This window comes from Opisthocomus hoazin, chromosome 2 (genome assembly GCF_030867145.1).
Source record: "Opisthocomus hoazin isolate bOpiHoa1 chromosome 2, bOpiHoa1.hap1, whole genome shotgun sequence".
Lineage (NCBI taxonomy): Eukaryota > Metazoa > Chordata > Aves > Opisthocomiformes > Opisthocomidae > Opisthocomus > Opisthocomus hoazin.
Window position 1 is genome coordinate 71,537,908 of NC_134415.1, and position 23,388 is coordinate 71,561,295.

The following is a 23,388-nucleotide window of genomic DNA, read 5'->3' on the forward strand; positions in this document are numbered from 1 at the left end:
GTTAAGCGATTGCAGCATTAAGGAAGATTTGAACCTTTCAGAACAGTAAGAAGGAAGGTGGTTGTTCCTACAGGCTCAAACAGGTATTACCTAACACATAAGGACATGGAATAAAACAAAACTACCACCAGTGGAGCAGAGGGGGCTTGAAAGCAAAGACTAACAGATTTTCAAAAAGAAACATTAGCCAAATCCCACAGAGGTTTCTTTCTAAAGCAGTCAAGGTCTTACACGTTTTTTGCAGTCTTTTCTAAGAATCATACGCCTCATTTAAGCTTAGATTTTGTTCACTCTGAATTCAAGTTTTCCAATCTTTCTTAGCGTAATAATCAGTTTTATTTTATTTTTAAGCATAAGCTGTATGCCAGTAAACTGCTGCAAGCAATTCAGAAAATAATTTCTAGGTCAGCCAAGACCATAATATTTGAAAGACAATCTCTAGCTTGTGTGTTGGTACACGAATTAAAGCATTTCTGCCATGAGCCACTGAGAACTCTCTGCTCCCACAGGAATCAGCAAGCAGGAAGGATGCCCAGAAACTCTTGAGATTAATTCTCTTGAGAGGCATTTCATTCTCAGATGGTTGCAGGAAGTTCTTTTTTTCTTCCTTGTTTCTATCTGCCTCTTAAGTCCCTTTCACCAGAAAAGGGAAGAATCACAACCTAGTTAAGGCTGGAAGGGACCTCTGGAGGTCACCTGGTCCACCCCCCTGCCCAAGCAGTGCTACCTAGAGCCAGTTCCCCAGGACTGTGCCCAGACAGCTTTTGAGTATCTCCAAACACAGAGACTTCAGAACCTCTCTGGGCAAACTGCACCAACGCTCGGTCAAACTCACAGTAAAAACCTGTTTCCTGATGTTCAGAGACAATCTCCTGTGTTTCACTGTGTACCTGTTGCCTCTGGTCCTGAAGAAAAGCCAATAATGAACATCCCAACTCCTACGTCATCGCTATGTGATGAACTGAACATGTAAAGTGTCAGCTTCACTGACACTTTGTGTCAGTGTGTACCTGTTGCCTCTGGTCCTGAAGAAAAGCCAATAATGAACATCCCAACTCCTACGTCATCGCTATGTGATGAACTGAACATGTAAAGTGTCAGCTTCCTTCTTACTGTTTACAGGATCAGCAAAGAACTAAAAATTAACTGGCAACTCGGAAACACAAGGCTTTAAAAAACATTAGTGAAAAAATAATCTTTTGGTTTTTGTTTCACCAGACAATCCTAAATCAGCACTGAAGGTAAATTACTTGAGAGTCATTAAGAATTTGATTTCTTAGAGTATTTAATATTACAGCTTATTATTATGATAGAGGGGATTGTAAGAAACGTGAAACTATAACAAAAAAGCCTTAGTATTTTCTAGTTTTTAGTAGTCTTTAGTACTGTAACTTGTATTTCTGCATGCATAGCTATCTAATGATGTAACTGTTACACTAATCACTGTTTTCTCATTAAGGAATGTAGTGGAAGGACATGGGCACAAGCTATCACTTAGTCGTTAGACAAAATAATTAAGTGAAACAAAAGTGGTCTTGGTTCTCAGCAAATAATTGGGATAATTGTGGGATAAAAGAGACTCCTAAATAATACTACTCCAGACAGCCCGGCCTTGGGAGGGCAAATGCACCAAGCTACAGAGATAAGGAGGCACCCAGAGAGCAACAAGACCAGAGCCAAACACCGTGAAGGACATGATCTACGTGATCCTAGAACTGAGTTTGCGCAGAAACAAATGTCAGTCAGTGAACAGCATGATGAGGAGGATGGGCCTTCATCTTGGGACCCCTGAAGACCACCCAAAGATGCTAACAGACATGCGTGAAAGATATTTGCATATGCTAATTAGTTCCTAGAAATATAATGAATATTTACATGTGTGATTGTATTTAACCTGAAACAACAGGGTGTCTGGTGCACACATTTGGAGGAGAAATCCCCTGTGTGCCCAGCGCCGCAATAAAGAATACCTGCTTAACAGTATGCATTGTACTGTTAGGTTTTTCCTACCGGATCTTCGAATCAATTAATTTAAATATTTCTGTTGTTCGAAAGACAGGGATCCATCTCTGCAAAAGAACTGTCTTCTGGATGACCCCATTCTGTGTGTAATAGCAGCAAATGTTTCACAGAGCACTATGGAACAATTATGAAGGAATGCTTTTTCCCTAGTCAGTTTACACTTTGAGGGTATATGCTCACAGTCCCAAATTTGGGGTTTCCTGTTACTGAAATGGGTTGCTATTTTATTCTTGCTGTGTGAAGTTTCCAAACTACTGTCTTAAAAATACATTAATTCAATTAAGAGAAAAACAACTCCCCAGCTTCATACAGCTGCAATTTCTGTTATTTGTCTCATATTTAAAATAAGTAAACCCTCACTTTTTCCCATTCTCCCAATTTCCATTTTGGAATTTCACTTCTGTTTCTGCGGTATTCAGCAGCAGTAATTAAAACTGAATGCATCCTCCTATTGTACACCCAATCTAGACAATCTCTTTAATCTTTGTAATAAAAAGGCCACACGGTTCACACCTTTTTCCTCTCATCTCCATGTTATTAAGTATTCTTTTTAAATATCTTCACGGTGTCATGACATCTCCTGAAGTTCTTTAACTGAGCAAACAAATGCAAACCAAAAATATAACCCTCTCCAAGCACATCTGTGCCAAAGGAAACAAAACTGTGGTGAAATTACTGTGCTCATCATCATCAGTCTCTTCTGAAACCACCAGCAGCAGCTTTGCCTCTGAGCACCACACAAAGAATCTTTTCCATCAGGTGTCACAACCACTGTAACAACAATACCACAGATTTAATAAGAACACCACTTTTCATTCTTTATAAAGAAAGATTTATAAAGACACGTCTTGACTAAAAGGTAAGGTGTATTTAACTTTTTACAATCATGAAGTAGAAGATATTTAATCTTCAGAAAATATCTAAGGAAATTAATTGCTTCACATTATTGTAGCCTAGAACAATTTTACTAAAAAGGAAGAGCATACCTTTAGGATGTGTACTTCATCCTGCAATTAATATATTCCAATTTAAAGAACCATAAACATTAACACTCACAGAAATTCAAATTCATTACCTTGGCTAGCTCAATCTTTAATTCTTCTTTTTCTTCTTCAGAAATCATACTGGTGAAATCAACATCTGCGACTACATCTTCATCAGCTTCATGCAAAGACTGGGTTTCCAACAGGCCTTAAAGTAAAGAGTTCAAAGGTCAAAACAACCATTATCAATTATTTCAGCTATAATACTGACCTCCCCTAAAATCTAAGAATGATATAATATTCAGTCACTAGGAAAAAGCCAAAGAAAAACAAAATAACCTTTTCCTGCTAAAGGTCATTTGGATTCCGCTCATCTTTGCTTCTGAAAAGCTATCAGAGGTATCAGATGGTAATGTCTGCACAGAAGCAATTTAATATGTGAAAGCACCACTCATTCCCAGAAAGCAATCACCTTGGACCCCACTAGTCCCTGACAAGGCACTTCGTTGCTTCGAAACATTTCGGGGGGGGGGGGGCGAGGGGTGGAGAAGAGAGAATAAAGAAGAAGAAAGCTTTTTCTTCAAAATAAGAAAGCTGGTTAATGTGTATCACTGATGTGAATAGTGGCAATAGTACACTGAGCAATACAGGAAGTATATTACTGAGCCAAATTTGCTTTAAAAGCACCTCTGATTGCAGCAATTTGAGAACCTTACAGATGTACACAGTTTGCACAAGCAAATGCCATACCTACTGTTTGAATTTTCTAAATGTTAGAGACAGGTACCTTGATCGCTCAGTCTAAACCTGTGAAGAGTGAACAATTGTACTCGACTGTCAGTTACTTTCTTCTTCTGTGTGTCCAAGCTCAGGATCAGCATGTATAATAATCAAGATAAGCACATACATAAATGTTTGTGAGACCTGGGCCTGCCTGGTATAATATAAACAGGGGAAACTAAATATAACCGATCTCCCAATCATCCAGTAAAGAGAAGAATGATTGCTGGGGTTCCAGCCATTAACAGCCTCTCATTTTTCATTGTCTGCAAACTAAACAATGCAAAACTTGAGATAACAGAAAACATTCTCCCTCCTTTGGAACTTGTTTTGAAGTTCTCAATCTGCTTCTGTTGCGGAAGAAAATTCTCTTCCAGGCTACACCTGGGAGACCATTTTTCCCTGTGTTTCAGTTCTTTAGCAGGCTAATCAGCCATCTCGGCTGACTCCTGCCATCTGTACACTGCTTAATACAGAAGAGAACGATTTCTTTCCCAGGTCCACAAAGGCCCGTAGATGCTACTACATAGAGTTTAGAATTTAACTTTGTTAAGTTTTGGCAGTAGGGAATACAGGTTACAAGCAGCAAGTCTGGAGTACTGGACAACTTGAAATTGAGTACTTTATACTTCCATGCAGAAAGCAAAACTCCCACCAGCTTTCTGTCATTTCTTCCTCCTCGAGTTCCCAGTGCACCTGGATTTCCTCGTATTTAACAGCATTGATTTGATTCATACCATCAACTACACTGCAGAGCACAATGCAGTGAACTCACCCTTGTTAATTACAGCCTCCCCTGAGTGGGAAGGTAAAGAGCAGCAACACAGGTGCTGAACCCCTGCCTGGCACCATAGGCAAGAACAGAGCACCACCCTTAAGCACAAAACCTTTCAAAAAACATGAAAGCATATAGAAGTAGTTGATACCTTAGCTATTACCCAGAAAGCAGCTTGCCAGGAAAAGCTAGATTGCCTAAGTCACAACAAAAGAAAAGCACATTCATTCAGCAGGAATACTTGCAAATCGCCTTTATTAACAACCCTCCATCCCTAAACACAATTGCTGTTTGGTATTTGTTTGAGGATTAATAGTGTTGCTATGGGAATCGGGATAAACTTGGTCCCCACAGATGTGAAAGCAGTGTCTTTTTTTTTTTCACAGATAGAGGAGCAGCAGCCCAGGGCAGCTCCTGGAAATGCTGGGAAGAGTCTCAGGGGCAACAGGGTTAAGGCTGAAAACATTAAGGGAATTCAGGGGGTAGATGTGAGATGAGGCGAGCTTGAAGCAACTGAGCCTTCTTTTTAGAAGGCAGATCTGTGCTCAAGGGACAGCGTTAGTTTGGGATTAGCTAGGTAAAGAGGCCAGAATTGTTGCACAATGGTTAGATAGAAGTGGAAGCCAACATAAGTCAAATATCACCAAGGACAACTGAGTAACACTTAACTAGACCCAATGGTCAAGTTCAAACTTCAAGATTGAACTGAAATTACAGTCCATTCGAAAATAGCACACACACGTCCTTCTTCCGCATCATCCTCTGCAACCTCATCCAGTGCCAGTCCCAATTCTTATCTTTTGCTTCTCGTCCAAGTCCTCCAAAACCTCGTCTGATCCTTCAGTCTCCACTTTCTCGCTCCAGTCACAACCAGAGTCCTCCCCAATGGTCACTGTCCCTCCACAAAGGCTTCACTTCAGTCACCTCACAGCTCCAGTCTGAACACCTCTCCACCATACTGTGGGTCGCAGTCTTCCTTCAGTCAGCCTCAGTTCTGAACTTCCTTACCCCAGCACTATCATAAGTAACCCACTCTCTCACTCTTCCCTTGCTGTTCTCAGTCTCTGTCTTTCCTTCACAACTCTTGTTTTTTCCAGCCACACCTAGTAGTTCTCAGTCCTGGACTTCACCTTCTGCTGCCATTCTGCTTCGTTGAAGACAGCTTCACTGGTACCCTCTCACCACATAAAACTGACCACTTCAGTCCTGGGCCAGGTCTATCAGCATAGGTAGTATGCTTCACTTCTAGCGCTAGGTCATCTGAACTTCCCAGTCTCTTCCCCACCTGAGCAACAGAAACTCCTTTCTTGAATCTGACCTGGAAAGATCTCTTCACCAGTGTCTGGGGCTACCCTCACAAACCGTTTCTCTTGTTTGCCTGTCTTAGTCTTCAGCTGAGGAAAAGAAGGGATAAAAAACTGAACACATTAGGAAGAAAACACGCTTCCTGAAGCAGAAGAGATCTCGACTCTTTCCATCTATTGAGAATGTAAACATAAAACTCTGTCCCTGCGATTTATATCCTAGAGCATTTAGCATCCACAATTTCAAGCAATTGCACAGCAAAGTATGCAGGCAAGGTTCCCAGGACTCTGTTTCCCTTAGTCCTTTTTTTTTTTTAAATTTGCATAATACCTGTCCCTATTTCCCCTCTAATAACTACTGAGTTCTGTATTAGATTTCAAATAGAGTTAGAGGTCTCTCAAAACAAGTTTATGAAACAGTCAGCTGATAGACAAGATTTAAAGTGATTTCACAGAGAGAGGGAATGCTACATGAGCTCATGAGGTATGAGAAAAACCAAACAGGGAAGAAGGGTCATTCATAAAACCTATCTTACAACAACAGAAAACAATGTCCAGATCTGTACTTCTGGGTACCACAGCATCCACTCCGTCAAAGCCCACCTTCTGTGAGGTTCCTACAGCACCTTACCCAAGAGGAGTTCAGCACAGCCTCAGGAAGAACTATAGTACTAACCGTGGTGAGAAACATTACTGTCAAATTACCAACTGGTTTTACGTGCAGGGAACTAAAACAGTTTTACCTGCATGCTCATGGAAGTAAAGACACTAAAAGAACCTACTCTGCTAGGATTCCTATCCCCGATTAGTAACTGACTTCACTGCACTGAGACACACAGTAATTCTAGAACTATCTGATACTCGCCAGACCCACACATATCGATGCTTTAATCCTGCTAGCTCAAAGTCAAGATCTGCATAGTCAATGGCATTGCTAAAGCAGCAACAATCAGCAGAGCAGTCACAGTTAGGACGTTACCGTATTTGAAATGGAGCACAACACAGCTCAGAACCCACCAGCTCAAACTCCGACTACAGCTGCATCAGTACCAACTCCTTCCCTGCCAGTTAGCCATGCCACCTCACCCAGCGCACGCTGATAACACAACACGCTGCTCCGGAGCCTTCAGCTAGGACCTCTGCTTTGGATCACAGGTACACCAGTGGCTCAGAGCTTGTGGGTGTCTCTGCACTGTGCGACACGGCAAAGACAGCAGAACGTTTCTTACAGTCACTGCTTTCTCTCTCCAGATACTGTCACCTCACACACCTACAACTAGAGTCTCCAGATGGAGGCCAGCACGGTGAGTCCCTGATGAAGATAGAGCCTTCCCTAAAGGGCAGGTTTCCAAGGAGCAGCCTAGCACTCTCCAGTGCACTTTAAGGGATGTCATGTAAGCCCACCTACAAGCACTGCTCTCATACAGTCTCAAAATCCTGGGCAGGCATTTTCCTCTCCTGCCCAGCTACGTAACCTAACAACACAAAGGCAGTTGGTCTGGCAGAGACAGTATTTTTGCGTAAAGATGCATAGGCATTAATTATGAGCCATGGAAGGTTTGGTCACTCTGGGAAGGAAGTTGTACAAGTAGCTGAGGTGTTTTCAGGATTAACATACAACCTTTGGTAGCAGAAGAAAGAAAAAAAGAAAAAAAAAAAAAAAAGAAAAGGTGGGTCTGAGGTTCCCAATGCTCCTCCTTTTCCTGACCAATACGTATGTGCTTCTTCATAGAGAAGTCGCACTCAAGCTGCATTCCCTGCTCCTCTCACATGTTCTTCCCAGAAACACTGAAGATCATGCCTTGTTTCTAGCTGTGGTCAAAACTGGAAAAAATGGAACTGTAATGTTTATTAAAATCGCTCAGATGCACAGCTTCTATGATTTCAGAATTATACAAATATCCAGGTGTGGAACTGGGAATTAACTTTTCACCCATTCAGAACAGCAATTTAGTTGTTGGGTAGGTGAATAGCTTCTGCTTCACTTTGTAGCATAGGTGTTGCAAGCTTCCCAGCATTAATCAGGAGCTTCATCTAATAAATTACCAGCCACCACAAGGACCCGTTGCATCGGTAATGTTCTGTATCTCTTATGTCCCTTACTAACAGCACAATATTTTTGGCATTGACCTCCACGTAGTCATCTAAAGCACCATTTTTCCAAGTTTCATTCAAACAGGCTACTAACAGGTAGGACATGAGGATAGACCCCACATACCACCACTTACTAGCACCTGTTTTCTTCTCCTCCTCCACCTTATCCAGATTAAGTTAATACTATTTCTCCTGAATTTGATTTCAGTTGCTATGCCTGGTGTCCAGCAATTCTCTTGCACTGAAAAATCACACAAGAGGCATCAACAGAGCAGAAGCCGTCTTAGAACCTATTTCATGAACTTCCCACCCCTCATTCTCCACTGTCAACTGAGGAGTCCTCATTGCCTGTTCCCTTCTCTTCACTGCTTCCAGCTGCAATCAAGCTCAATTCAGAAGCTCAATCGACAGAAATCTCTGGGATATGCCATCACAGGACTCTGCACAGAGACAGATGCAAGATCCAGCCCACCTCCCTCACTATCTCTTCCAGACAGCCTCCCTCCCTTCTTGTGGCCTAAGATTGCTGGGGACGAGATCTGAAGGTCTCTACGGTCTCACATAACCTTATATTCCTACAACAAATTACACTAAGAATATACGCATGTGTAACTCATTTATCCTCCACAAACAGGCAGAGTAGTCATTGTCTGGACATGTTACTTCAAAAGAAAAAAAAATGCTAATTATTGTATGTTGACTGTGAAAAAAAAAAACAAAACCACAAAAACCCAACAAAAAAAAGCCCACAATGACCTCTGTTGAATTAACCGTCATGACAGCAAAATTGAAAGGAAGATCACCAAATGTCTGCTTGTGTACATTTTCTGACACACATTTCAGGCAAATACATAGATGATCCCTTATTCTAACAAAACAGTTAAGAATTGAAGCCCTTTTACTGCTCTACCTTTTTTGTTTCCCAACCAATTAAAAATAGCATACCTACCTTGTTCTCTAGCATTCATATCAAATTGTGACAAAACATATTCTAATTATATAACCCTTCCAGTAAGCAAAATAACATGTTACAGCTTCTTTTGCCATGTCACTATAGTGTAGCTAACAGCATAGCAAGGTATGCAGGAGAACTGTTTCTTATTTGAAATTGGAAAACACTTGTTTACAAATTTAAATCACAATTAAGTCTTCAAAGGGATGAAATGGTAAGTAGAACAAAGGAACTGCCCAGACATTGCATTAGTGTCTTTGATCTTCTTTATAATGTAGTCTTAATGCCAGATATAAGATTAAGGGGGAAAAAGGGGGACTAGAAGCATGTACAGTAAATAACTAAATTGATCAGAAGCGCTATTAAAAATTGCCAGGATTTCCAGTACCATCTTTTCCACTCTGACGTTATTATGGGATGATCCAAGCAGGAAAATATGCCTTCATTTCATCCACCCAGAAAACAAACTACTTGAAGGAAGACCTTCCCTTCTGTGTTTGGTTCTAACTGTGGACAAGTCTGAAGTGTTTGAGTCTAGCAATTACCATGCAGCCTGCCTTTCTCCTAGAGGACTTAGACTCACAATAGAAGGAAGGCTGATTTTGAAGCTATGGCTGGAAAATAAATCCAGAGGCTGGGTTCATCTTGGTTCAGAGAGGGAAGAACTCAAGATGTACAGGTCACGTAAATCAAAAGTGTAAACATTAAACAAGCCCATAGATTCTACTTCCTGTGACCACGGGGGCTCAATCTCGGTTTTTCTCCAAGTATGCTCCTTGGAAGAAAGATATGGATGGGCAAGTGCCTTCATTTCCTCTCTCCACTGGGCTTTGGGTCAGGGGTGTCAAGGAGAGCGAGGGAGTGCAGCTTTCAAGTGTTCAAAAGCTCTAGGATGCAGTCTACCATCTCTGAGTCAGTGTCCCCAGCTGCCCTGGAGCAGCTCTTTACAGACTTTACTAAGGCTTTCCATTCCATCTCTTAACGCCTGCAAAACCAGTCATTAATAACAAATCTATCCATAGCTATGAGATACATTGGCAGGTTTCCAAACACAGGAACAGTTTTATTTGAAGCTCCTGGATAGTGTGCTAATTCTCTTCTCTGTTTTAGCAAAATAAAAATAAATAAATCATACATTGAGGATCTCACTACGTTATTTTTCCCCCAGAAGCCACTGACACTGTTGCCTATCTATGCCAGTGAAGAGAGACAATCTACACATGAACAGCTGGCAGAAAACAGACTCCACAGCCTGACCACTGCACTGAGAAGCCATACACATTGGTAAGGAGCTTGATAATCATCCCAAAGACAGAAGTGCAATGGATAAAACCGGGAACAGCAATCATGGTAAAAAATATAAATATCATTTACTAAAAGTAGGTACCAAGCTTCAACCTGAGAATTGATCTTCCAAACAAAATAATTATCTCAAATGTCCAGAAATGCAAGGCACGATCTTATGCATTTTGTCCAATAGCTACCTCTCTTTGTATAAAATAATAATTCTGCCTGCCTGGGGAAGACAAGGGCAACATTGCTTTCTAAGCTGTAGCTATGGAAATACAAAGCAATTGTTGTGAAATGTAACAGTTGAAAGTCAGCAGATGCTTCTTTCTATTATGTCAATACTGAAAGTAATGACAGTATTGTACCACTTACTATGCATTCTACTGATCATTCTGCACAACTTTCTGTGAGGTCAAGGGTAATAAAAAGATGCCACAAGTGTAAGGGTTATCATCTCTTTTCCTTTCTTTAGGGAGAAGAAAAAAAAAAGAAAGAAACAAGATGAAGTCACGATTGAATAATAGGGAATGAGAAAGGGGATGACACTGAGTCACAAAAGCGACTTGTTCTCTACAAATAAGGTACTCTACAAACTGTAGCAGACTGCATAAAACAAATGAAGGAATAAAGCACATATAATCAGACTAGTGAAAAAGTGATGCAGGGGAAGATAAGAACTATGACATGGAAATGCTGACAGTCAGAGGTGGAAGTTGTCAGTCATATTTCTTAAACCCACCCTTTCATACTAAAAATACATGAAGGTACATTTTTCTAATCTCAGAATAGACATGCACCTTGGGTGCCATCCTTAGCTGGCAGAAGTGACTGCGATCCCATCAATTCTATAATTAAGCTCACACATCTGCTTCACTGAATCAAAATCACAGAAACTTAACTGCAGGATTTAATAACCTTTCTCTTCTAAGAAAGGATCAGTTTACTGTATTTTTCTAAAGCCAGGTGCAAAAGAATATCACTAGACAGCAATCTAAGTGCAGTACAATTAAGCTCACAAGCCTCCTCAATTAACTTCCAACATAGTATCTGTGCTGCAAGAAGTGATAAACTATTTTTTAATTAAAAAATAAATTCTTCAAGTAGCTGTAATTTGTGTCCTTCAGATCACAAAACACGTAACTAACAAGATCTTTCTAAGTCTAACGTAAAATAAGCAAAATCTTGCTGCAGCCAGCAGGTTGCCTGCTATTCCCACACCCCTAACCAGCTATCCCAACATGTAAGGCAGATGTGTCACTTCTGATCCTGTAAACTTACCAGGGAAAATACACAGGAAACAATTATAACTGGCTGCTCAACAGATTATTTACTCTCTTCAGGCTCAAATTCATTCTTCCTATTGCTTTAATAGAGATTAAATGTCTCAGCATTGTTACATATATTAAAATACACATGTAGGAATTTTGAGAGAGAAGGGACAAATTATTGTCCCCTATCTGTTCAATCTCTCACATGGGGTGAGTAAAATCACAGTTTTTAAGGACCAGGACTGTCTTTTTGCACACTGCTTGGCACAAAAGGTCCATGATCTGTGACTAAGCTTTGTAGGCAGCATCATAACCATAAATTAACAACAATAAATCGCTCACTAAGTTGGGATAAAGGAACAGTTCCTGTTCCCAGAGTTTTTCATAAATGTTTATGTTAGACTATGTAAGAGCTCAGGGCCACCAAGAAGAGGCAGTGAATCAACATGCCCCTCAGAGCAGGCAGGTCTTGTGTCCTCAACTCCCCCTCCCAACATTCAAGCACCACCTGCTTCAGTTTGCAACAGCCCTTAACCCCTTTGCAATTAACACTAGCTACTTTGTGCTAGTGCACTTTTGCCTTCCTAAGGGGATGTCATCTGACAGTGTAGAACTCCTCCAGCCATCCCTAAACAAACTTGACCTACTCTTGGGTGCATCTACCTGCAACACAATTGCATTCCCACTTAAAACCAATAAAAATAAAGCCCATTTATATGAATATTATTTGAAAACAGTACATTTTACCAGTGACAAAGGCCACGTATCCCCTTGCACAGGCCCTCTGTTTAAGATACAACAAATTTTTATTTGTTAAAACACATGCTGTAAATATATTGAAAAGCAGCTCTAACTTGTGTCACCTCGCTTCTTGTGAACGCATTGCCATACAGCTAGGCAGTCCTTGCTGCGGTGGGTTGCTCTGGTGAACCTGCAATCTGGAGTTCCTGTGACACCAGTTCTCTGGACACAGGCCACACAAAAGACTTCTCAATCAGAACAGCACCATCTAGCCAGGCCTGTTCAACTCAGTTTCATTTGTTTTTCCTCCAGGACCCTGAACTGTTAATTGAGGTACTTATTATTCTGTTCTTAATGTTAAGCTCCCTGTTAAGGCCTTCAGAGTTTTTGGCATCATTAATTCTGTGGCTTTGCCCATTTGGTGTTTTATAGCATGCCATTACAAAGAAACATGTTTGCTTAGTGAGGCTGTGGGTGGAGACATCTGGGGTTTAGGGCCCCGGGTATCTGTGAAGTTCCCACAGAAGCAGGTATCTTGGCCTCTCCATCTGCTGGGTAAGGTTTGCAGACAGGAGGCAGTCCTCTGCAGGCGGCCCCAGTCACACAGAGGGCCATACTGCAGGAGGGCAGGCTACTGATCAGACCAGGAGACAGAGACCGGCACTTCCAGCCACACCGTGCAGTCTCAGTCTTTGAGGTCCCCAATTTACCCTCAAACACCAGCTGTCACAGGCAGAGTGTGGTTTTTTCCTCCTTGAAGATCAACAGGGAAGATAAGCGCTGAACCAAAGAGGGTCAGCTTCCCTGACAGCTGCTCTGGACACAGGTAGTGGCAGGCCGACTGGTAAGAGAAGCAAGCAGTTTAGCTAAGCACATGGCACGAGTTGCTACACCCTGGAGGTTGCATTAGGTCACAATCCGTGCCAAGAACACCACTCAAACCTCTACCCTAATCCATACAGATCACCCAGTCCGTTATCATGCCTATTGTAACTTCGGTACCTTAAGGTCTAGAAAGAGAGCACCAGACAATCCTCATCTTTCCTTCGCTCTTCTACTACCTTACGTAAGATGATTTTTCTGTGGATGTTGTTGCAGGATGGACGTAACACAACATACTTTTCTGAAATAAACTAGTACTCCAATGCTTACATCTCTGCTAATAACTTCCACCCACACCTTCATCCCTATTCAACTTGTTAAAATCTTCTCTTACACTTCTCCTGTCCTTGATTCCCATGGGCAGCACGTAACTATGACCAGAAAACTGCTGCTCTCCTTTCGGGACGTGTTCATGCTCCGTATTTCTGTGCAGACCTGAACACAAATGAACAGCCTTCTAATTCTGGATCTAGGCCTAAATCTAGTTCCCATCTCTGAACCTCTATTTAATGGGTACGAACTATTATCATTACATACTCTTCTTTTTTCCTTGTGCTCAATGGAGACTTCATCTATATTGCTCATTATCTATGCTTCTCTATTTTTTAAAGCAATTTAAAACCACAAGGTGAGACATATTTTTCCCTCTACTTGTAGTATCTGACTTCCAGTTTCGTGACAATATCTGTTATTTAACTCTGCAAAGACCTTATTTAAATCTTCAAAACCACATTGTGATTCAGTTTACATGAATTACATTATTCAGCAGCTTTTTTTTTTTTTTTAATCAGCCAGGTTATTCAAGTAATTGTTCCTTCTTCACCATCATCTTTTCTTTGTTATCAAAGTTTCTGCACCACCTAACCCACAACATGACTGAAGAATTTACTCTTGCAAGACTACATGGCTTCACTGGTCCTTCAGTACTCTCATACACACGTAACAGTGCACAGCACTGGTTAGATAGTTTAATTACATGGCAAACATCATTCTCCTTGATTATGACTTTGATTCTTTCCTCCCACAGTAATAAGTTAATAGCTGCCATCTGCCTATTAAAATACTTTGAGCAGAAGATAATCTTCTGTTCCTGGCATAATTGCCCCTCTAACTCTGTAATGTACACACATTTTATTTGTCTCTAAGGAAAATCTGGTTGTGTTTAAATGCAACTATCTCTGATCACTTTTTAATGAAAATATAGCATGCACCAACCCAGCAGAGAAAGAACATAAAGCATTTGAGGCCTTCAAAAGTTATTCTAGCTAAACACATTCGCTCTGCACCATTCTCCAAAAATCTGTCAGCATTTCCTAGAGTGACCTATCTGTGATCTGCTCAGTGGAGTTAAGAACATTTTAATTAGTGTGAAACATAGAAAGAGGAATTAGATAAGCACCTAAAATGCCTAAACCAACATCAGCATGACAAGTTATTACTAAATCCACCTAAAGCACAATGAAAACAATTATTTCAAGGAAACTACACAGAAGTATTTTAAAATGTTAAGATGGTTATGAGCGACCTTTTTGTAACCACAAACCCGTGCCACCTTAGTTCCACCCAGGTGGCAAGGCAATTTGCTGCTGAGGCAATTGTTCAGATGTTCTCTTTTCACCAAACAGATCAATGCAGGAAAAAAGTAACTCTTTACTGAAGAAGCAAACACGGAAAGCATCAGCTCCCTTCAGCCACCACTTCTAAATATTTACAGAATATAAATCATACAGCCTTTAAAATCAACACCACACATTTTTTTAATCATGCTTTCCATATTTCTTTACAACAAATTAGTAATTTCAATTATTAGGCAATTATTAAATATAGCTTTAAAGTGTGGCACAGGTACTAAAAAGAGACAAATAATGTATTTGGATGGCTTAAGGGGAAGAGTTTTTCATAAGTTAAAGCAAAACCCAGACAAAAGTCAGACTACACAAACTGAAAGAAAAAAGCAGAAAAAATGGTTCTCAAAAGAGGAAGAAATAGTTTGGGCAGGATCTGGTCCTAACAACTTCACTGACCAGCAAACAAAAGCAGCCCTTTCAGCAAGGAAGCAGATGAAAATAAACTGCACTGCCTGCTACGAAAACATTTGGTGCAAACACTTTTTACTGGGAAAACCAACACGATTATCCATAGGTACTTCATGCTTGCATGATTACAAAAAAACGTTTTCAGAGTATAATTTGATGTCTCTCTGCTAAAATCACCACTAGGGCGCCGATTCCTTTGTTATACTAAATGCTAATCTTGAGTTTGCATTTTGAGGAATCTGTTGTTGTTATTAAAAGTACTTTAAATTCTATTATCTTACAAAAACATTATAAGTCTAATTTTGCCTTTAAAACAGCAAAGCTGAAAAGTGACTGCTTTTTATTACACATGTTAAGTACCTTCACTACTTTAAAACACTTTACTGACTAGCTTCTTTGTGGATAGCAAGGATAACTGCATGCTAAGGCAAATTAGTGGCAATAGCAGGACAACTTTACAAAAACCAGACCCCAGAAGCCCAACAAAAAAACCCCAGAAGCAAGTATTTTTCCTGACAGCCCTCCTTGCTTCAGAAGAAACTGACTGCTTGAGGCATAGTGTTTCCTTCCCCTTTCTGGAAGTGACCAAGGCATTAGACCTCCTTCTGATATTTATACCCTCTACCTGCTTCTCTGAGCTCCCTGGATTCTACTTCAGTGACTAGAAACGCAAAGATGTAAAAATTGCCCAAGAACTGGATCCCTGACTACATAGTCCTTAAGCATCTGAAAGCCTGTTACTTTGACAACAGACTAAATAAGACAACCTTTTTAGCAGGGCCTGTTGTGATAGGACATGGTTTTAAACTAAGGGAGTGCAGATTTAGGCTGGATATAAGGAAGACATTTTTTACAACGAGGGTGGTGAAACACTGGAACGGGTTGCCCAGAGAGGCAGTGGAGGCCCCATCCCTGGAAACATTCAAGGCTGAGTTGGACGGGGCTCTGAGCAACCTGGTCTAGCTGAAGATGTTCCTGCTCATTGCAGGGGGGTGGGCTAGATGACCTCTAAAGGTCTCTTCCAACCCAAAGCATTCTATGATTCTATAACAGAAGCTATTTTATCCGGCCACCTGATACACACACTTGACTTTTCCTTATTTCTGTAAACCTGTCTTTATAAATTTCACTGCTGTATTACTCTTACTTGGTTGTTGTAAAAGCCCTGGCTTTCAGCTACAACAGGGACACATCTTTCAGCAACCAGCCTTACATAAGAAAACTTCATAACAGATAGTGTGGAGAGAATATCGAAACTCCTAGTACTTATTGTGGCTATTTGGAGAGGGAACTTTGGCTGCCTGGGGATCTAGTAGTGGATCCTTCACTTTACCATGCCATTAACCTCATGCCATTAATATAAACACAGTACTTTTTTACTGAAATAAGTGAAAAAGAATCAAAAAGTTCAAGAAATCTTGCACAGAAGTAATTAACAAGAACAGCCTTTCATAAGCCCTTTTTATTATCCAGAGAGTTTAAGGCCTACAAGCACAGAAAGGGTAAAATGTGTCAAGCAGGTGAGGGAAAACGGAACTCGGTGTAAGACCTTTATCATCACAGCAAGCCAGTACTTGAGGCAGTTTCAGTTCACACATGTCCCGTCCTTGCATTTGTTTTAGACTTTCAGATAATAACATTTGCAGAAAGAGCCTCGCTGCTGACACTCTATTTACAAAGTGAAAGACAGAGGGAATGACAGACAGCACAACAGAAAGAAAAGGAGATTCAGGGCTGAAGTGCAACACAAGCACTTGCTACATGACTGTGTCTTTTAGTTATCCACCTGCAACACTTAACCACACCACGGATGTAGAAGTATAACGATTATAGCCTAGTTACCTATTTTAATATCATTTTGACCCATGGATCTCAAAGATGGCTAAGCAGCATTACCTCTGTCCTAGAGAATCAAACAAATCAACTAATACACCTAAGGTTTCGGAGAAGGTCAGTGTGACATCTGATACTAGAATCCAGATTTGTCAGTCCCCTCTCACCATTTCTCGTACATGATGGGTTTAGAGAACACAGCAGTCAAAATGCCCTGTCTAGAGAGCAGCAATATGACTACAGCAGACCACATTTCTAAAATTCAGCCTTGCAGCTGTGCATTTCTATGAGACATAAATAAAACTAGCCTGCATAGATCTCATCTTTCTATATTACCCCAAGAGGTATTTTCTGATTAGTAAGAAAGGTCTCATTTTACCCTTAAAACACTTTCTCAAACAAAGGCTGACTACAGTCTTTCTAAACCCAAATTCCAGGATTACGCTAAAACAAGCTACTAAACAATATCTAAATTCCTAAATACGGCCACATAGAATACACTTCAACCCCTCTGCAATCTTCTGCCAAGCTTGTGCCACATCTTTGACCTTCAAGCAGCACATGGCCTAAGCAGAGCACCTCAGAAGTTCCAGCACCTCAGAAGTTCCACACATTTCTGTACCGTACTGCGCAAGTCTGCGAGGCACATCGGAACAGCATCAGCAGACTCGTCTTTCCACTAGTGCACTTGAGAACACTGACAGAGAGCAGACTCAGACTATACTTGTGCTGCCTTACAGTAGGACTCATACCAGCAGTACTGTGAAAATAAGAAGACACAGAAGAAAAAACAGAGCAAGAATTTAAAAACATGTTTCAGGATTTGATGTGTTTGGTCTTGTATGTTCTGCATTCTTCATCTTCACAGTTGCAAAACCAGCAAAGTTACGGCGCCTCATAAGACTGGCCCTAGATTTTACAAGAGGTATCTCTTTTATGGCTCTTTTCCAAATCCCACCGTATTCTGTTCTCGTGTGCACTCAAATTTTCTCAGCCTCAACAAACTGAATTTCATCCTGTGACAAGTATCATAAAGGTGAAAGCAGTGCAGGTTCAAAAGGGTAAAACAGAAGCACTGCATTTGATTTCAGACATTTATTTGCTTAAAAACTGATATACCAGATAACTCATTCCATGCATATACTTTCCCTCCTTTTAGTATAAAAAGGATGAAAGAGCAATTATCTTCAGCTCTGTGCACTCTTGTTAAATATTTAAGAATCCTATTATAAATTACAACCCTACCATTTTCACTTGACCTCATCTCCATGTGATCTTTTTAACACGGCAGCCGAGCCTTGCATCATGCAGTCAAATACGCAGGTTATCACTGGCTGGTTCAATTACCCCAAAATCCTCCCGCCCCTTTGCAAAGTCCTCTCTCCTCCTTTCCGCAGTGGGGCAACGGTGAGCTTCAGAAGGCAGTAAGGAGACAGCACAAACCCCTAGAATTAACTAGAGTGAATCCTGAAGACCAAGCAGCACGTATGGCCAGGCATTCAGCTTGCAAAGACAGGTGGGGAATGTAAATGCACTTATCACAATGGAAGGAACTAGCAGCTGCTGCTGGGCAAGAAAACTAAGGTTGCCCTTGCCTCATCCTTTCCACTTTCTCACGTGGATCAACACTGAACAACCTGTGTGCTGATGGACTTACCCAACCAGAGGGATTTTCTTCTCATAGAACAATTACACTAAATCAGCCCCAAGCCACTAGTTTTACTCTGCCCTTAGGGGAAAGGTGAACACAGAACACAGCAGTCGGCGCTCCTTGGTAAAGCCACCAACCCCAAACATGAGGCTAAGGAAGATGCTGCCCTCTCCAGCAAGACTCTGCTTTGGTGTGATGGTCTCAGCACTGCTGCTGCAGTGAAGGAACATCTCCATGTGTTCCTTATCCCCACCTCCCCACTGTGAGACTGACTCTCTGTCCAGATTCAAAGCTGTATTAGTAACCACGTGAGCAGCTAGAGAGGAGAAAGAGTGAAAGAGAACGCTGACCAAGCTGCCAATGCCCTGTTTCGGCAAGTCTTGTACACCCTATCACAGGTAACACAACACCTCCTCACCACTGCCTCCAACCATGGGAGACCTCCGACCATGCAACTGTGAGATGACAGGTGCCACTGTGGCAGGGAGAGGGCCACTGGGCTAATGCTGTGACTTCTAACGATTTTCTTCTGATCATAAGCTCCAGCTAAATGGCACCTGTCCAGGTGCTGCCCTCACACGGCCTGAAGACCACAGACGGAGCACGCTGGCTGCACACAGCAGAGGAAAGCAGCGCAGTGCTGCAGGCCTGTGAGATGCAGGCCTCGAGGAGGAGAAGGAGTCTAACATCTCAACCAACTACAGCCCTCGCCACAGTACTTTACAGGTGCATGCACAGGCACAGCAAGCTATTATGGCTACAATGCACAACTAGCAGAAGATGCAGAGCATCTGTAAGAAAAATTGCTAGGACAGGGAGATGCCTCAAAAATCCTTTCAGAGGCTAGAAGTGCAAGCAGCTGGCTGAGCTACCCAGGTATGCAAAAGGGCAAAGAGCAGAAAGCACCAAAGCTCTATAAGCATAAGAATCCAGACCAGACAGGCCAAAGAAGGAGGTACAAGAAAAAAGGGAGCAGTATTGCTAAAGGAGAGATATGTATTAAGACCAAAGCTCCAATGTTAAAAGTCACATGGGATTCTCAGATGAGAGACAGATGAAGACAGCCATAGCATTGTCATTACTAAGAGAACATCCACAGTTTTGAACTAGAGAACAGGACTACACAGAATAGCCAGTTAATCTGGACCCAGAGTAGAACGAGTATCTTGAGAGGCAAATATACAGTTCTGACTTTCCTGTGTTTCAGAGAGACACACTGCTCTTCAGACTTCCAAACTTCTCACTTTAAAAATGACTGACAGCCATAGGAAGGAAAACAAATATGCTCTTACGGAATTTTTAGCACCTAGCATAAGTATAGCTGGTGTGCTCCTGGGATCAGCTAGCTCTGGGACCATCAAGAGAAAAAAGTGATCAAAGATAAAAGCACCCAGAGGCTTAAAGATACAATTTATGTAAAGTACAATTTATGAGTTGTATTACACATACATATTTTTTTACATGGAACACCTGGTTACTTCTTTAGAAAATAATTTTAACATGAATTACTATTATTCTCTGTCTGGTAGACCGTCTCATCTAGTTAGCACGAATGCTGCAAGACATATTCAATATACTTAACTATAGTAGTAATTCCGTTTCAGGCCATGAACTCTCTCTACTGCTTTAAGATAAATATCAGAGCATTCAACTTCCACAGTCTTTGAGGCATGGACAGATGTTACGTTGTGCCTTGAACCACACAGAAAGTCCTGATGTTAGCTGTGACCTCTATGCAGTACCTTGATACAGTTATATGTAATAACACTTTTTTTTTTGCTCACAGGTGCATTAAGATTTATAAGATTGATTCATGCTGCTATGTAAAAATGCTGACAAAAATTATTTTCCTGCTCTGAAGCAAGCTACATTATATACTTGCATGTGTGTTTCTTGAACATGAAATTCATCTACTCAGGCATAGCCTCCCTTCAGGACAATATAAAATGGCATAAAGAACATAATTATGTAGGAAAGTCCTTTACAAGAAAGTTTTTAAAGCGTTAAATATGAGAAATTCGACAGTGCTTTCACATTTATAGCTTTTACTTTGTCTTCTCAGTTGGAATGCAACCCCCCAGTAGAGCATGCTGGAACAAACCATTCAGGATCGTTTTTCTGTGGGCATCTGCAGGTTCCTTAGAAGCAGCCTATAAATTCATTAAAACGTATAGAAGTTTCTCCTGCTGCTTAAGCTGATACTTGAAGTATGTTTTTTTTCCCAGGCAAACTGCTGCTGTTTTGTTAGTAACTGCCTATAACTATGCTCTGCAAATTGTATAGTGGGATTGAAAAAGATTTCTGGCCAGTGATTAGATGTACTTAATTGAATTCAACTGTGTTAGACACATACAGGTTACATACATTCATTTTGCCAGCAAGGCTCCATAACTGCAGTAGCACGCACTGAATTAAGTCTAGAAGGAAAGAGGGACATTTTGGAACAAAGGTTTGGTGCCGTGCAAATACTTAACACAAAAATCTTAGTTTGTACTGCTAGTGTACCAAAGAAAGATATTTTTTAAGTAACGGGAGACCGTTCTGAGCAACTGTAGAAATAAGACGTACAGGTGAGAAACAGAAGAAAAAAAAGTGATTTAAGAATTGAGTATAGCCTTGAAAAGTTCTATACTTGTCTGTCAACTAAGTTTAAGATTAAAAAAAAACAAACAAACCCCACCTCCTGAGCTCCTGCATTGCATGCAGAAAAATGCAGGGATAAGAATCTTTAATTAGATAGAATTAAGCAGTACAAAATGCTTTTCTATTCTTTCACTAGCCAACAGATATTTATCTAGAAGAAGAATTTATTAAAGACCTGTGGCAGTAACAGAGTTGCTGACTAAAACATACATTAGCAAAACACATTTATTGGCTTGAATTTTTAACACGTACTAAGAACTTATCTTACGAGCCAGGGAAGGTAAAAAATCCACATGCAGATGTACCACTATCTGCATAATTAGAATCAGATATTGCTTTTCATCAATTCTACAAAACAAGAAACAATCAAATTCTTTACTACATGAAGTTCCTGTTTAAAGAACTGGAGCTCCCACAGTAGTATCTGTACAGATGTATTCAAAAAATTAGTTTAAATAACGGTTTTACGCTATAATCTTAACCCTGACTTTTAAAAACCCTGGGAACTGAGCCACGGATCTACTTATTTTGCCGACCAGCTTCAGCCACGTATCCATTAGGACAGCACACACATCGTGCTTTTCCCTGAAAGGCTTTTTCCTTTGCAAGCATCACCAACTTAAATTTCCCACCATATTCCTTTACTTACAACCGTATTTGCAATCAACATTTGCCTCTTTTATTTGCGTTTAAGACAGTTTTCAACTATTCTTGAAGGCTACTTTATTAAGTTGACTTTGATGAGCGTGTCTCCCCCTCACTTCATCTCCCTGTATTATAGATGACATGAAATGGTTTCTGAACACTCTGCTCCTGCAGGAACACGCGTACCTCCTGCTCAGCACCGCGGCCGTACGGACGTGTGCGGCGAAGTCATCAGGTTCTTCAGCAAGGCCACACAGGTGAGCAGGATGGGTGTACGCCAACACCTTAGGCTGACCCAAACATCACCTAAACCTCGCACGAGAAGCTCCTGCTGTTCTTTGGAGACCACCTAACTTCACCCATACAGAACGTCGGCTGTAAGCTCACGCAAGCCGCGTTTGCAGCAACGCCGTGGCACACCGCACCCGCAGCCGATGCCAGCTCCGCCGGAGGCCCGGCCGCGGGCACCCCACCACCCCCCACCACCCCCCCCGTGCCCCACGCCGGCACCGACCCGCACCCGCCCGCGCCCGGGGGGCAGCGAGCTTCACGCCGAGTCGTGAGGCGGCTGCCCGACCGCGCAGCGCCTACGGCCGGCAGAAGGAGAGAGCCAGCATCCCCACGGCGCGGTGGGACGAGGAAAGCCGAGAGGAGCCCGGCTCCGGACGGCGGGCAGGGACACGGCCGGGCCGCCACCGCCGGCGGGGCGCCGGGGAGCCTCTCGCGGGTACCGCCAGCCGCGCTCCCCGCAGCGGGCCCCTCGGCGGAGAGGCGGGCGGCGCCCCGGGGCCGCGGCTCGCCCTCACGCTCTCCCCCGCCGTCCCCTTACCGAGGTGGGGAGCGGCGGAAGGGACGGGATCCCCGCGCCGCGCTGCGCCCCGACGAGACTCACCCTGTGCCTGCGGCTCCATGGCGCGGGGCGCTCTCCCGTCCGCCGGAGCCGCTGACAGCCGGCGCCGGGCTGCTGCCGCCGCCCCCCCCCACCTCGCCGCGGGAGCCGGGCGGGGCGGGTGGCGCCGCCTGTCGGCCAGGCGCGGGCAGCGCCGGCGCCCCTCACCTGCGGCTGGGGCCGGGGCGGGGCCGGCCCTGGTGAGGGGCGCCGGGGGCGGCAGCGAGCCCCGGCGGGGGGACGACCGCGGAGAAGAGCCCTTCGCGGGGCCGGGAGCCGCCCGCCCGGCTGCGCTATCGCCCTCGGGGACACGGGGGCGGGCTGAGGGCGACCCCGGTCCCTTCCAGTGCCGGCAAGCCCCTACGGGAAAGGCCGCGCCTGCCGCGGCGGCGGGTGGGAGCGGGGCGGCTGGCGGGAGGGGGGCAGCTCCCCCTCAGGGCCCTTCCCCCGGCTGCTCGCCGGCCGGGCCCTTTCCCGCGGCTTTTAATATGAAAATCGCATCTTCTTCTCCCCGTACACAGGTCCCTACCCTGCTGTTCACTGGAAGCTGGGGTGGCGATACATGGTTCACAGTACAGTGCAGATTTACTCTGAATTTTT

General features: G+C 42.7%; 1 protein-coding gene across 2 annotated transcripts in view; it reads right to left on the minus strand.

Annotated features, from left to right (window-relative positions):
* TPD52L1 (TPD52 like 1) overlaps positions 1-22,902 on the minus strand; it is a 59,340-nt gene extending 36,438 nt beyond the window's left edge. For both annotated transcript variants that reach the window (XM_075414115.1, XM_075414114.1), the window contains exons 1-2: positions 22,792-22,902; positions 3,098-3,213 (exon numbers count right to left, since the gene is read on the minus strand). In XM_075414115.1, the coding sequence (XP_075270230.1) occupies positions 3,098-3,213; positions 22,792-22,810 (135 nt within the window). In that variant the 5' untranslated portion in view covers positions 22,811-22,902. The remainder of the gene's footprint in view (positions 1-3,097; positions 3,214-22,791) is intronic.
* Between the last annotated feature and the right edge of the window lie 486 nt (positions 22,903-23,388).